Source organism: Bos mutus, chromosome 1, assembly GCF_027580195.1.
Source record: "Bos mutus isolate GX-2022 chromosome 1, NWIPB_WYAK_1.1, whole genome shotgun sequence".
Classification (NCBI taxonomy): domain Eukaryota; kingdom Metazoa; phylum Chordata; class Mammalia; order Artiodactyla; family Bovidae; genus Bos; species Bos mutus.
The window spans coordinates 80,697,395-80,712,636 of NC_091617.1; the positions used below are offsets into that span (position 1 = coordinate 80,697,395).

Consider the following 15,242-nt stretch of genomic DNA (forward strand, 5'->3'; position numbering starts at 1 on the left):
GATTGAAATCTGGGACTCAGGTTCTTCCATCTAAACTTATATCACACTTAACCAGTAAGTAAGTTCTTGATAATATTACCTCGCAATATTTCTAGAATACAGCCTGTATATCCCCATATATATCTTCTCAGTCCCCGAATTCTCATCTGCTGCTGCTGCTGCTGCATCGCTTCAATCGTGTCTGACTCTGTGCGACCCCACAGACGGCAGCCCACCAGGAGGAGATATTAAAGCACTTTAATACCTTTCCTTAAAACCCCCTCCAGGGCTGCAGTCCATTGCTTTCGCTGCCTACATTTTTTCTGACTACATTATACAATTTAATGTATAAGCTCCTAGAGAACAGAGACAATATTTTATTCAATTTTGAATTGCTGGGACCCAAGTAAGTATTTCTTTGATGAACTAAATTAAGTGGTTGAGAAAACCATTTAGCAAATTACAATAGGTAATGGTCTAGGGGAAATGCCAGAGACAGGAATAGTTCTAAATTCTCCCAAAGTAAGTGAAGACTTCGAGAAGGAAAGGAAGATTGCTGATGAACACATCACACTAAGTGCCCTGAAAACCTAAGGACAAAACAGACATGTACACCATTTACATTCCTTACTTAATCACAGTTATTACAGCTTATGAAAGAAACAAGTTAGAATAATTCAGGCATCTAAAACAAAGAAATCTATAATCATATCTTTTCCTAACATGATTACTTTTCCTTTCTTTTACCTGAAAACTGACTAAATTACAATACGTATAGAATATCTCTAGAAAGATACATAGAAGTATCAAACAGAAGCCAGATACAGGAGGGAGAGTGGGAAATTTACAGTCCCTGTACATCCTTTTGAATGGATCCTTATTATCTTTTGAATTTTGTACCACAGAATATATATTATTTATTGCCACCGACCCCCAATTCCTAAAATTACTTTAGCGAGATCACGCTAAAAGGGCTTACCTCCTCCACAGTACAATGAGGACGCCTCAGACCCTTGCCACCCTCTTCAGAAATCATCTCTGTTACAACCTGCTCCTGAGGCCTCCACATTAAAGAACTCTCTGGATTGCCTTTGTTGTGGCGACGGCCACCTGGTCTTCTAGTATAGCCTTCTGAGCTCAAAGCAAAACTGAGAAAAATAAGAAAAGAAAAAACAGTTACTCCCAAACTGCTTAAATTACTGGAGTTTAAGCTCCAGGCCATCCTGTGATTAAGCTGACTCAGGTTAAGCTTGCTCCTGACAACTACCATTCACAAAAATCAGATCTCTGGAGTAGAGGGCACCACAAAATTCTGTGATAGAATATCTATTAAATGTAAATGTCTACTAAAACTAAGATGAACCACCAGGGCTGCCACATGAAAGCCTCTGCCCTCTTCCTCATGCCCAGTTTTCCAACTCTAAATCTGGCTTCAGCTCCCTATTACACTACATACCCTCCTCTGGTACTGCACTTTTCCTATAGTCATTTGGCACCACTGCAATTAAGTATTGGTGTGATTGTTTAATGTCTGCAACCCACACTCAAGTTTAAACTCCATGAAGACAGAGATTTCATCCTTTCACCACTGTATCCTGGTACCTGAGCTAAGTCAAAAGGCACTCCATCAGTGTCTGCTGAATAGCAAACTAATGAACAATAAATTAATAAATGCTAAAGAATCAGAAGCCATGAAACCCCCACCTAGTCACTGTTGCTGCTTGCCTCTCCTGACATTACCAATAACGGAACAAACTGACATCATGTCACTCCTGATATGGTATTTAACAAAGGACACAACAAGGACCTCCTTGGCAGTCCAATGGTTAAGACACTGAGCTCCCACTGCAAGGGGCGTAGGCTTGATCCCTGGTTGGGGAACTAAGATCCCACATGCTTGATGGCAGGGCCAAAAAAAAAGAAAGGACACTATATCACGTAGGCAGTATCTTTACCAAAAAAATTTGCATGATCTTAAACAAATCATGAGAAAATGTCGCTTTGTACACTTTAAAAATATTCATGGTATTACAAAGTGAGACGAGGGGTTGTTCTAGATTAAAGGAGATCAAAGAGACATGAAAATTAAATATAATACATGATCCTGCCCTGAATTGTGGGCCAGAAAAAATAATCTCTGTAATAGAGAAATTTAAATAAGATTATATAATAGTATTACATCAATGTTAAATTTTCTGATTTTGGTAATCTAGGATTATATAAGTGAATGTCCTCATTCTTAGAAATAAACAGTCAAGTACTTATGATTAAAGGGGTATAAGTCTAAGATGTACTCTCAAATGAATCAGCAAAAAACATTATGTACATATAACACAGAATGATAAAGCAAACTGGCAGAATGGTAACAACTGGTGGGTCTAGGTCAAATCTATTCACCTACAGAGTTTCAGAATACATGAAGCTAAAACTGAATAGGAGAAATAATCAAGTCCACAATTACAGCACAAAACATCAACACTATATTCATCAATCATCAAAAAAGTAGACAGAAAATCAGTAAACATTATCAGCAAATAACTGATATTTATAGAACACTCCACCAACAGTAGCACAATACACATTCTTCTCAATGCACACTGAATAACACCCAAACTACATACTCTTGTACATAAACAAATGTTAACAAATTTATTTTTATTGTTCATATTTTGGCTGCACTGTACAGCATGCAGGATCTTAGTTTCCCAACCAGGGATTGAACCCATGCCGCCTGCAGTGGAAGTACAGAGTTTTAATCACTGGACTGCCAGGGAAGTCCCAAATGTTAAAACATTTAAGAGAACTGACATCATACTAAGTATATTCTCTGACCATATGAAATTATGCTAGAAATCAATAACAGAAAATATCTGAAAAGGCCCAAACATGTGGAAATTAAACAATTCTAAATAATTAAACTTTTAAACTTCTAAATAATCACAGGTTAAAGAGGAAGAGTACAAATGAAGAGTAAAATGAGGAGTATAGGCCTGCTGTTTTGTAGAATTAACTTTAATTTCAGCTTAACCAGTTTTCTTGTAATTACATTCAGATTATTGATCTTTGCAGGAATACTACAGTAGGTGATGATGTCTTGCTCAGTGCAATGTATCTGGAGGCCAAGACGTCAGTCTGCCCACAGTAGGTGACTTAAACTTTGTTCTTTTGGTTGTGGTGTCAAGCAGGTTTCTCCATCGAACTTTTACTTACTACTTCCAGCTCAACTGATGATCCCTGTATAAATCAGTTATTACTGTGATAGTTACAAGATGGTGATTTTCTAATTCCATCATTCCTTCTATCCTTAATAGTTAGCATCCAACTTAAAGGTCTTTTCCTCTCACATTATGTATTTACTTATTAACACATCTATATTCCTGTCGAATAAAGATGAAATGAATAAAATTTGATGTTTAACTGTCCCTAAATTTTGAAGCATCCTTTAATTGCTAGCACAAGATGTTCCACGATCATTTTTTACTATCTTTCCTAACAGACCCAGGTATCAAACCTGGGTCTCCCTCACTGCAGGCAGATGCTTTACCATCTGAGCCACCAGGGAAGCCTCCTAACCCTATAATTAGCCATTTATCCAAGTCCAGGGAGCCTTACTTTTTAAAGTTAGTGTCTCATTTTCAAACATGAGTGGATAGCCAGGGATTATCAGGTATTTGAATAAGAAAAGGTAAGACCAAAATAAACCAAAGGAGGAATTCAAAGGAAGCAGGCAAAACAAGGAGAAGTAATTGTAAAATAATGAACAGCTTAAAAAGATAAAAGTTACTGCATCTCTGTAATAAGAACCCAATGCTTGGAGAAAGAAAAAGTCCTGGGGAGTACGGAGGGGGAGGATGCTTACAAATTAAAAACTATGAAGCCAAAAATATATATATGCATATATGTATATGTATATACCATATGTATATATTTTTAAATAAAAGATCCTTTTTAAAAGGGCAAGGATAACAACAAAAGAGAATATATAGAAAAATTATATCAATCCAGGAGGTCCAATATCCAAGCAACAGAAATTCTAGAAAGTCAGAACATAAAAAGGAGAAGAAAATTACTAATAAAATAATAATAGTTCATTGCATACATGATTTCTGCACTGTTCTGTATGCTTATTATTCTTCAAAAAAAGTTTATGAGTGACAATTCTTTTTAAAAGGTTTTCAAGGGAATTCCCTGACAGTCCAGTGATTAAGATGCCGTGCTTTCACTGTCGAGGGCCCGGGTCTGATCCCTGGTTGGGGAACTAAGGTCCCACAAGCTGCACAGCATGCCCACAAATAAAAATTAAAATAATTTTTAAAAAAAGTTTTTCAAAATTATATAAGCATATGATACAGTAGAAAAGAGTAACCTGTACTTGAGTACAAGTCTCTCATCAGCTATATGATTATTTGGCAAGTTACTAACCACAAAGTACTTATTTACTAAGATTACACAATAGAATAAAAGCGAAAATGCCCAGCAAGAATGAGCACTTAAAAATTACCAAGTTTCCATTTACAGAAGGGCAGAATTAATGCTTACCCTAAGGAAGGCAGGACTCTGCGTGGCTGATCTCGAGTTACTGTCACTCTGATCTTTGGATAGTCACTTATTCCATTAGGAGATTTATTACCTATTTTTAAAAACCATTTGTAATTGTAAAAGAAAAACACAAAGAAACCTGTGAACAGTATGCATTAGAAAAGAAAATCCATAAGCAGTCTATACAGTAGAACTAAATAATTTTTTTTTCAAATTCTGTTATTATCTAGCACAAATTCTGTAAAAGTTAAAGGAAAAGCAATAGCGTTTAATCTGTCTTTGCTCTCAGGTAGGCAGTAATAATTCACAGGAAAGCTTTACTAGTTTTGCTTGCTGGGGCTAACAAGAGGCATGAGGAACTTAATGATTATAAACTCTTTGTAATCTAGTCAAATTGAGTAAATTTTTTAAATTGTTTCTTCTTCTCAAGAAAACAGAAGTATTTTTAAATGAAAATCTGCTATGTTACTACATTTACCAGAAGTTTCCAATACCTGTGCGATGGTCACTATACTTCAGCCACATTTTCTGCTGGAGCTACTACAGGGCCTTGGAGTGCAAAGAGATTAAAGCTGAACTTGTTTAAGTCAGTAGCAGCAAAACTTAAACTGACCTGCATTCATTTGTTTGGAAAGCCTGACTTGAATCGGTGTTCAATCCTGTGGGGTTCTGTGTGTGTGCTTAGTGGCTCAGTCATGTCTGACTCTTTGTGACCCCATGGACTATAGCCTGTAGGGCTCCTCTGTCCATGAGGATTCACCAGGCAAGAACACTGGAGTGGGTTGCCATGCCCTCCTCCAGGGGATCTTCCCAACCCAGGGATCCAACCCAGATGTCCCGCATTGTAGGCGGAGTTGTTGGGATTCTTTAAATATTAAATAAACAAAGAAAAAATAAAAAGAAAAAAAAAGAAAAAGAAAAAATTCCCCAAAACACGTCCAAGAGTTACAGATTAGAGACTGTGGATTTCTTTATGAAAGAAATCTGCTCTAGGAATACTTGTGCTTCTCTCAATAGGCTCTGCATACCCACAGAAACATAGTGCTAGTACTTCAGACACGAGGTAAATCTGGTATCTCCTCTATATGTCAATTTTCTGAATGCACAATTTCTCTAAAAGCTTTTTCCCTTTCTTTCAAACTGTTCAAGCCTATCTGTGTAGCACAGATCACAGTCATCTTCAGGACTCTGTCTTCCTATTTTTTCCTGTCAGGGCATTTTATATCATATATAAAATAATTACAATTCAGTTTGGGGGTCTCAGGATGATACAGAGATTCCTAATCCACAGAACTATGAGAACTGGGAACCTCAGGTTACTCCCCAATCAGATGATGTCCCTCAAAGGCAAGGTTTTATTATTTTGCTATTTTATTGTTGTTTTGTTACTTTGCTATTAAAGTTTTACTATTGTTATTTTGTTACCAAAGGTTTTATTATTTTGTTATTCCTGATAATTTAGCAGAGTGCCTAACATAAAGCGTGCGCTCAGGTAACATTGTTTTTGTTTTGTTTTTTCTTTTTAATGAATAAGCCCTGATCTAAGTCACATTAAAGACACTGATAAAGCAAATAGGAATCATAACAGTAAATTCAAAGACAATACTAAAGGAAAGCTATTGGCTTTTTAGAATGGTAGAGACTATGTCTATGCTTTCATCCAAAGCCAAATCAGTGTTTTCCTTTCATATTCCCAAAATTCAGAGAAAAGAAGTAGGAGGAGGAAGGGGAAACAGAAATATTTTTGACCACCTCACCCAGTTTTAGCATGTTGTTCCAGGATCCAGAACCGTTCAGTTCAGAAGATGAAGAGTTTGAAAACACCTTGAAATCAAAAAGAATCACCTCTGTAATAACTCTTAGAATTTAAATAAGTTTTAATATGAAAAAAAAAAAATCACTCTGCTGGTAATGATTTAGTTACCTCACAGAAGAAATTTCATCAATTATACCAAAAGTTTAATTTGTCAAGACTCACAAAATGACATAAAAAGTAACAATTGAAGATTCTTCACACATACTTAAATGAAAAAGCAGATGTAGAGTTGACCCTTGGTCAACAGAGTCTGAACTGTGTGGATACAATTAAATGCGGATTTTTTCAATAGTAAATACTACAGCATTACATGATTACCGGTTGGGAATCCATGGATGCGAGACTTTAGATATGGCAGAACCATGGATCTGGAAGGCCAACTACTGAATTTTTGACTATGTGGAGAGGTGGGGCCCATAACCCAAGCATTCTTCAGGGGTCAACTCTATTAGTAATTAGGCTCTTTATAAATATTTTTTAGATCTATAATCTCTTAACCTTTAATTATTTCATTTCTATATAAAGGCTAATTAAGACATGAACATTTCAGAAAGAAGTCATTCTACACATTAATTCCTAAAAAGAGATTATTTCTAAAATTTAACTTTAATGATTAAGTACAAAGACTAGTAGCTCCAATGAAACCTTATCCTCACTGACCTCTCCTGAAGGGACCACATTCCGTGTTCCATTACAAGCAGAAGTTACCATGGGCTTTGTGGTCAGCTGGAATGGAAATCCAAACAAGCTGGCAGCATTGTACAGACTGGTTTTCACTTGATGAATAAAGCAATCTGGAAAGTGTAATATAGATTACATATACATGTAACTATAGAGTAATTAAGCTTCAAGCAAAAGAAAAATTGTATCTTAGAAAAGGCCTCTCTCAATTTTTATTAGCAGTCCTGTCTTCAACCACTGAGAGAAAAAAGTAACTGTAAAAATAATTTTTCTCATATCTGAATATCTGCAATTTCAGCATTGTGACTTTGGAGTTTTTACGTAAAGTATCTGGGAGGCTACAAAAGCATGAAATCACCACCTAGCAAATTACATACCAATTCACACACACAATAAAGGCCATAAATGACAACTTTCAAGCAATGAGTTCCCCAGAATATATACTGTAAAATAAATCTTTCCTAGAGAGATAAGGGTATAAGTTAGACAAGGTGGAGCATATAGCTACTAGGTATAGCAGAATTCTATAGGAAGCACTACCATTAACTCACTGATTTGTCCTTACTTTTCAGGCAAGTACCAATACAGCTGACCTAAACAACAACTTACCTAGTGCCTATTTTATCTTGGCTACATTCAGGATAGAAATTAGTGAAGTATAAGATATGTGGTTCCTAGACATCCATGACGGAAACAAGGCTAGCCTATACTGGAGAAGATGTGTTGAAAGACCTCAGACTCATCCCTCCTTGTCACCAAAAATAAAGATTACAAACTAAGTAAATAAATAAGGGTGGAGGGGATAGATTTCAATGCTTTCCCCACTTCCTCCCTTTAGCTCACTATCCCTTTCTCACCTCCTACACTGCTGACTTGTTATTTACAATTCCTTTTCTATTTCCTAATTAATGGTGTTCTAAAGCACTAGCCTGAGTGCTTTAGAACCACATTCTGCTTCACAGGAAAACAGGCTGAAAGTGAAACGGTGGCTTTTAAGCATCAAGCACTCCAGAACATACAAGATATAAAACACTTTCCAGAAAAATAAATGAATAATTTAAACAACAGGAAAGGTGTGCTAAATGGGTAAAGCAGAATCCAATTTTAAGTAATCTGTCACTACAGAATAGTTAGAAGTACCAAATTTTGCAAATGTCTTCTCATTTTAGGAATAGGAAAGAATTTCAGGTTAACCCTCTAATAATGTTGAGGGATAACACACTCTCCTGAGCTTTAAGTGGGAGAAAAAGGACTTCAGGAATTGGCACTTACCATCCAGACTGCCATCCAGACCTCAAAGGGCAGGAGGTACTCTTAACATAAATAGTGGGCACAAAATGTACTGTTGTATTTTCCTACAAATTTTGTCAAAATCTGAATGTACTCCAAAATTATATCAAAAGATTTCATATATTAAAAAAAAAGAGAACAAGGTTAGAAGGTCCACTTCATCTGTAAAATGAAGATGAGACCATCTTATTTTGCTGAGACTACACTACATAGACCTCTTTGAATCCCTTTCAACTGTAAGATCGAGTCTGCAATTCTAAGCTCCTCCTTATTTTCATCCTTCCTTTTCTTCTCTCCAAAGCAACCAATAGATTCATACTGTCTGATATAGTAGCCAGTATCCACAAGTGGCTACCTAAGTTTAAATTCAATTAAAACTGAGTCAGTTCCTCAGTTGCATAGCCCCACTTGAGGTGCTTAATAGCCATCAATGCAGAGAGTGGCCAGCACTGCTAGAGACCTTTCCAAGCTGTGCCAGTAAGTATTGTCTCTGTTATCCACTGCTTCCCCCTTGGGAAGTTCCCTTCTATAGTTTCTAGTTAGAAATCTTTATATTTTGTGGAAATCAAGGAAGGAGGGAACTTTAACATAGAAGTCCAAGATAACTGCCAAAATTATTGCAGGAACCTTCTCTATATCACTATCAAATCTTTAACCATATACAGTTGTTTATTTATATTTTTCTATAAAATTGACTCTTTTTTTTTTGGCTAAACAAAACTGATTCTTTCTTTTCTTTGGCTAAACAAATATATTTATAAAAGGTTACTTTATATTGCTACCATTAATGTAAAGAAACCTCACTTGCCTTATGAGGAAATGAAAACACAATATTAAGTTCTAGATGGGCTTGTTAAAAAAGAGACAATTAGGTGGCGCTAGAATCCCAGAGACGGGGGAGCCTGGTGGGCTGCCGTCTATGGGGTCGCAAAGAGACGGACAAGGACTGAAGCGACTTAGCAGCAGCAGCAGCAGCAGCAGCAGTGGTAAAGAACTCGCCTGCCAATGCAGGAGACCCCTGAGGGGAAGATCCCCTGGAGGAAGTCTTGGCAACCCACTCCAGTATTCTTGCCTGGAAAATCCCTTGGACAGAAAAGCCTGGTGGGCTACAGATATAGGGTCAAAAAGAGTCAGATATGACTCAAGCAATTTGGCACGCATGCAACATGTATTACCCAAGTTTTAAATACATGGTAGCATTAAATTAACATGTTTTCTGCTTAAAATAATCAGAAATTAAAATAACTGAAAAAAGATGCAATATTTTTATTAATATGAATAGTTTATAACATAATTCAGATGTTACTTAATGCTATGAATGTTGGATCTCCTACAATCATTTTGTGAATTATTAGCTATCCTATGTTTTGGGAATACTGTCCTAATGAATTCAGTATAAATTCCTGTCAAAGTCCCTCTATATTTTGAACTCTCTCTTTTGTCAACTTTTTCCCTAAGTTTTATTTGCTATTTCCTGAATTGCACAACTTTCCCATACTGTTCCCTCTGCCTAGAATGCTTTTCCTTCCTATTGTTCTCTGTTGATATCCCATCTTTCCTTCAAGACTCATCTCACATATTAGCTCCTTCATCAAATATTTATTGAGACTCTTAACCAGAAGAAAACTGGACAGTATTTTGTTACTTCCTTTCTTGTTATCATTTATCATATCCTCATGGACATTAGTATTATTTATAACACTTGTCTTAAAACCCCCCACTAAATAATCAGACACCTCCTACAATTTTAAGGTCCATAAAATAGAGACCCTGTCATACTCATTTTTATATTTCCTGTGGAACCCAACACATTGCTTAACAGTAAGACAGGCTCAATAACCACTCATTGGATTTAAATGAAATCTTAACACAGACAGGGCCACTCTTTACCTCATCTGGAGGTAGATTCAATTAACATGCATTTTTGAGAAAGAGGAAAATATTACTATAGTAGGTCCCCTGTGCCTTTTCCCTCTTATCTACATCATTTACCAAATGATGTCTAGTCCTTCAGACATAGAGAAGGAAACAATTTGAGGCAGCAGCTTAGACTGACTCATTCAGCTATCTCAGCACCTTTACTTTATAGGAAGATTAGGAATTTTGAAGCGTACTTTCAACACACAGATTTATCTGGAAAGATACTTAAGTCTCTGGTAATGCTGGTTACCTCTAGAGAGGATAACTGAGTAGAAGAGGGAGAGGAAAGAGACTTACATTTCACTGTATGTACTTTTTATCTTTTGAATTTGTCCACACATATATTTTTCTTACTTAAAAAACTAACTTTTAAAATTAATATTTAATACCTAATCTTGGTCTTTTGGCTGGTATTTCATCAGCGTCCACTGTAGAAAACAGAGTGCTGAAAAAAAGAGAAAAGAGAGATTTATATGTATATATGCATATCCACACATATGCATTTCTATAAGTAAGCTTACTATTCATACAATACATCTTCCATTCACTTTGTCAAGAGATCCAACTGATGTTTACAATATAGTAGGCCTCTAGTATTTGAGGATGTAACACTATGGTTCAACTACATGAGAGAGATCCAAAACTCCCTATTATATAATAACCTGTAGTCTGGCTAAAATACAAACATGAAACCAACCAGATATCACTTACCTAGTAAAGGAATACACGTAAAAGCTTAGGAGTATGTTATTTCTTTTCTTTACAGAAATGATTTAAGAATAATTTCCTTTTGAAAGATGACACTCCCCACAAGAGAAAGTCATTTTCTACTTCACATAGAAATAGGAAACACAAGATGACAGGACACCGTAAAAGATAGTTCTCAGCCAGAAAAAGGTGTTATATTTAACTACATTTTTATCATGGAAACTATATTACTAGTGATAACAAGAATTTGGAAATCCAAGAAAATTTTGGGGCCTATGCTTCAAGAAAGTTAAAAGTTCATGGTATAATCATCTTTCTAAAGATGGACCTAAAAATGGTCTACATTTAAAAGTTATTTGAGATTAAGGATGTGTGGTAAAGAACAGGATTTTGATATACAAACCACTGTTTTCCTGACCAGTAGAGGTTCATAGTAAAAATAATAAAGGACGAGGGAGAGGAAATTAACATTTCTCTATTCAATAAATAAGTAGCAAGTGCCTATCCACATGAGCCTCTGCACAAGGCCCTTGGGACAAAATACATAAACACTACCCTTACATACCCTAAGCATCATTTTAGGCACTTTACAACTTGTTCTCAAATGATGCCTATATCAACCCTGCAGAAAGGTAGAAAGAATATGTTGAAACCTTGCCCTCTCTGGAACACATGATGGAATTTTTAGTCCACAACTAATTCATCAATGACCTGCATTCTTAGACTCACATAGTAAATAATCACCTTGCTCTCTCAAGCTCCAAGAAACCACCCTCTGACGATCTTGAGGCTTAATAAATGAAATTAACATTTGATCATTAAAAGTTGGGGGGATTATGTATAGAATTGGTATGGTATTTTATTCTCTAGATTAATTCTTAAAGAAGGTGGTAGACACTAGGAAACTGGACAAACCAACAGGCAAATGCTAAGAACAACTTTTAGTTTCCCCCAAATTTTAACTTAATTTTAGAGTACAGATTAGTGATCTTTTAGAAGGAAATGGCAACCCATTCCAGTGTTCTTGCCTGGAGAATCCCAGGGACGGGGGAGCCTGGTGGGCTGCCGTCTCTGGGGTCGCACAGAGTCGGACAACACTGAAGCGACTTCGCAGCAGCAGCAGCAATGCTAAAGCACAGGATCACTCTCCCTCCCTCCCCAGCAAAACACACACACACACACACACACACACACACACACACACACACGCAAAGTTTGACAGCTGCCTTCCAAACAAGACAGCTACTGCGTCTTGGTGCTAAGAGAACAGAAAGTGTAGTCAAAACAGCTTTGCGCAAACTATGAAGTTCACTTCCCTTAACTACACTTATTGCGCAGAGATGACACTTGGGAGTGTGTTTTGTAAACAATGAGCCACACAAACACAGTATTCCTTCAATTTTAAGTTTTCAACCTAAGAGCAGCAAAATATGATTTAAAAAACCCCATTTGTTGATAGAAACCAGCTTGGACTCTAAAAAGAAAGATATTCACATCACCGACCACTAGTCCCTTTCATCATCAGGAGTCGCATCTGCACAGCGCCGAGGAGCGACTACGTCACCGGGACACCCGCGACCCGCACCTCTAACGCCTCCGCCCAGCTACCTGTTTCTGCCGAGCGGGGCCTGCCTGGCTGGATCACGCTACGCCAGCCGAATCCGGGGTGGGGGAGGGGGAGAGCCAGGCCGTGGCTCGGCCCCCTCTCCTCTCACCTGTTCGAGCGCCGCCTCTTCAGGAGGGCCCTGGCAGAGGGCACCGGCCGGTCACAGAAACGGAAAATGGTGCCGAGAATCCTAATCAGCCATTTGTACATACCAGGCCCAAGCAGCAGCGGCGGCCGACACACCCCGAGACGCAAACCCCAGAGCTGTCGCCGCCGCTGCCGCCTTCGCTGCCTCGGCCACCGCCGCCAAAGCTCAGTCGCCGACTTGTGACGCGATCCTAGGGCCCAGAGATACAACGTCCCCAGGGCTACAGGCGGCCCCCGCGGGCCCCCGCTTCTGACGTCACCTCCTCCCGCCCGACCGGAAAGCAGCTTAGCCCTCAGTCTGCGCAGGCGCAGTCTAGATCTCCACCTCCCTAGCCTAGCAACCTGAAAGCCTGGTCCTGGCCCAATGGCTCACTAGACCGTAAGGTCTGTGGGAGGGGTTTTCTCTTCGGCAGAGCCAGTCCTGAGGCTGCCCGCGGGACAAGGCCCACAGACCGCACGTGAGGGCTCTCCAAGAGAGAGGGAGTGCTTCCAGGCCTGAAACCTGGGTGGTTTATCAGTAAATATTTGAGTGTACGTTAATTAACAAATGTTTACCCTACTGAAAGTGAAAGTCGTTCAGTCGTGTCCGGCTCTTTGTGACCCCATGGACTATACAGTCCACGGAATTCTCTAGGCCAGAATACTGGAGTGGGTAGCCTTTCCCTTTCTAATTTACCCTACTAGGCGCCCTTTGTTTTGCACATACTTTGTGCCTGGTATTTTACACGCAGTCACCTTCATTTCTCCCAGCAACCGCAGGCGATGCGGAGCTTTGTGCCCGTTTCAATTTTTTACTTTTTGTGCCTAAATAATAAGGAAATCGAGGCATACAGCGATTAAGTAATTACCTAAAGTCAAAGAGGTAGCTAGTGGCATAGCTGGAATTTGAACCGCGATCTGTGTACCAGCGCCAGTCCCTCGCCCTTGAGGTCTACTGGGAGAGATATGATTACAAATTACAATACAGGCTAATTGGGTGTAAGTAAACTACACTTCAATTAATTTTTAAAAAGATAATTGGCTGCTGTAATAAAGGTGGGTACAAAGTGCAGTAGGAACCAGAGAAAGGAAAACAGTCGTCTAGGGAAGTGAAGGACAGAACTCAAGGAAGGCTTCACAGAAACTTAAGGATGAAAAGTTACCTGCGGCCTGCTAGTCTCCCTAGAGCTGGCTGCTGCTGCTACTGCTAAGTCGCTTCAGTAGTGTCCGACTCCTAGCGACTCCATGGACTGAAGCCTACCAGGCTCCTCCGTCCATGGGATTTGCCAGGCAAGAGTACTGAAGTGGGGTGCCATTGCCTTCTCCGCCTAGAGCTGGCAGGGAGTGCTAATTACTCTCCCTCTCTTTTTTAGAGGTCCTAGTTCTGGTTAATTATCTACAACAGAAAATGACCCATCCTTTTTAATGGAAAATCCAGTCCCAAATCCAGTCCCCTCCCCCAACACTCCTGAGAATCCTCAAAAGTTTTTATGCCCTACAAAAATCCTCTCTGTATGCACCTGATCCTTAATCTCATCCTCAATTAAGGTCATACTTCAAACTTGCTTGAACTTCAACACAGGCACTCCTCAGTACAGCTTCATCCTTTGCTCGATAAACACTGTTCCTGGATTCTGCTGCAAGCCACCCCCTAGAGTCCCAGAACCACCAGCTACCCTCCAGTGGCTACCTTCACACTGGTCAGGGGAGATGGAGGCAGTTTCTAGAGGCTAGAAGCAAATTCTAAGTGTGAACATGGGCTCCTCCTTCAATGCCCTAAAATATAGCTAACACCTGGCTGTTACAGATAATGTGGGAATAAAAGGAGAATTGCAAAGCTGAAAAGATTTAGAAATGGCTATGGAGAAGGAAATGGCAACCCACTCCAGTGTTCTTGCCTGGAGAATCCCAGGGATGGGGGAGCCTCGTGGGCTGCCGTCTGTGGGGTCGCACAGAGTCGGACACAACTGAAGCGACTTAGCAGCAGCAGTAGCAGCATTACAAGGTACAACATTTAGGGACTTCCCCATCCAGAGATCAAGACTCTGCTTCCAGTGCAGGGGGGCACAGATTTCTTACCTAGTTGGGGAACTAAGATCTTGCACACCCCACGGTGCAGTAAAAAAAAAAAAAAGTACAGCATCTAAAGCCTACTGTCTCCCAAAATTTCATCTCTCCACTCTTCTCAGCAATTTCTACATGTCACCAACAAAAGATAATTGCCCTTCTACCCCAACTCATTTCAGGGGGACTCTCAAGTTAACTTAAAAGGAGATTACCATCGGCATTATTCTGCAGGGCAGTTCAGCTGTGTCCCAACTGTACATTCCACTAAAGAAGTTGGTCTTTACTATTGCCAAACCAAAAAGACCCCCTCAAGTTCAGGGAAGGAATTCTCCAACACCAAAGGGGGTCTTCATTAAAACACAAGTCAGAAAATTGCAAGCCGCTTTAGAATAGCAGCTTCTCCCAGGTTCTGGCCACCAAGATTAGAGAAACATTGGCATCAAGTCTCAGAACAGTGTAGTACATCACCACGACACATTTTTTTTTTCTTTTCCCGCCTCCTTCCCTGCA

General features: G+C 39.1%; 1 protein-coding gene across 4 annotated transcripts in view; it reads right to left on the reverse strand.

The window, feature by feature from the left end:
- Window positions 1–12,928, reverse strand: part of SENP2 (SUMO specific peptidase 2) — a 38,440-nt gene extending 25,512 nt beyond the window's left edge. For 2 of the 4 annotated variants that reach the window (XM_070372041.1, XM_070372048.1), the window contains exons 1-6: window positions 12,649–12,928; window positions 10,615–10,670; window positions 6,995–7,128; window positions 6,276–6,342; window positions 4,519–4,609; window positions 959–1,127 (exon numbers count right to left, since the gene is read on the reverse strand). In XM_070372041.1, coding sequence (XP_070228142.1) covers window positions 959–1,127; window positions 4,519–4,609; window positions 6,276–6,342; window positions 6,995–7,128; window positions 10,615–10,670; window positions 12,649–12,749 — 618 coding nt within the window. In that variant the 5' untranslated portion in view covers window positions 12,750–12,928. The remainder of the gene's footprint in view (window positions 1–958; window positions 1,128–4,518; window positions 4,610–6,275; window positions 6,343–6,994; window positions 7,129–10,614; window positions 10,671–12,648) is intronic. The other 2 variants (XM_070372053.1, XM_005903380.3) reach the window with 1 other exon arrangement.
- Window positions 12,929–15,242: the final 2,314 nt, after the last annotated feature.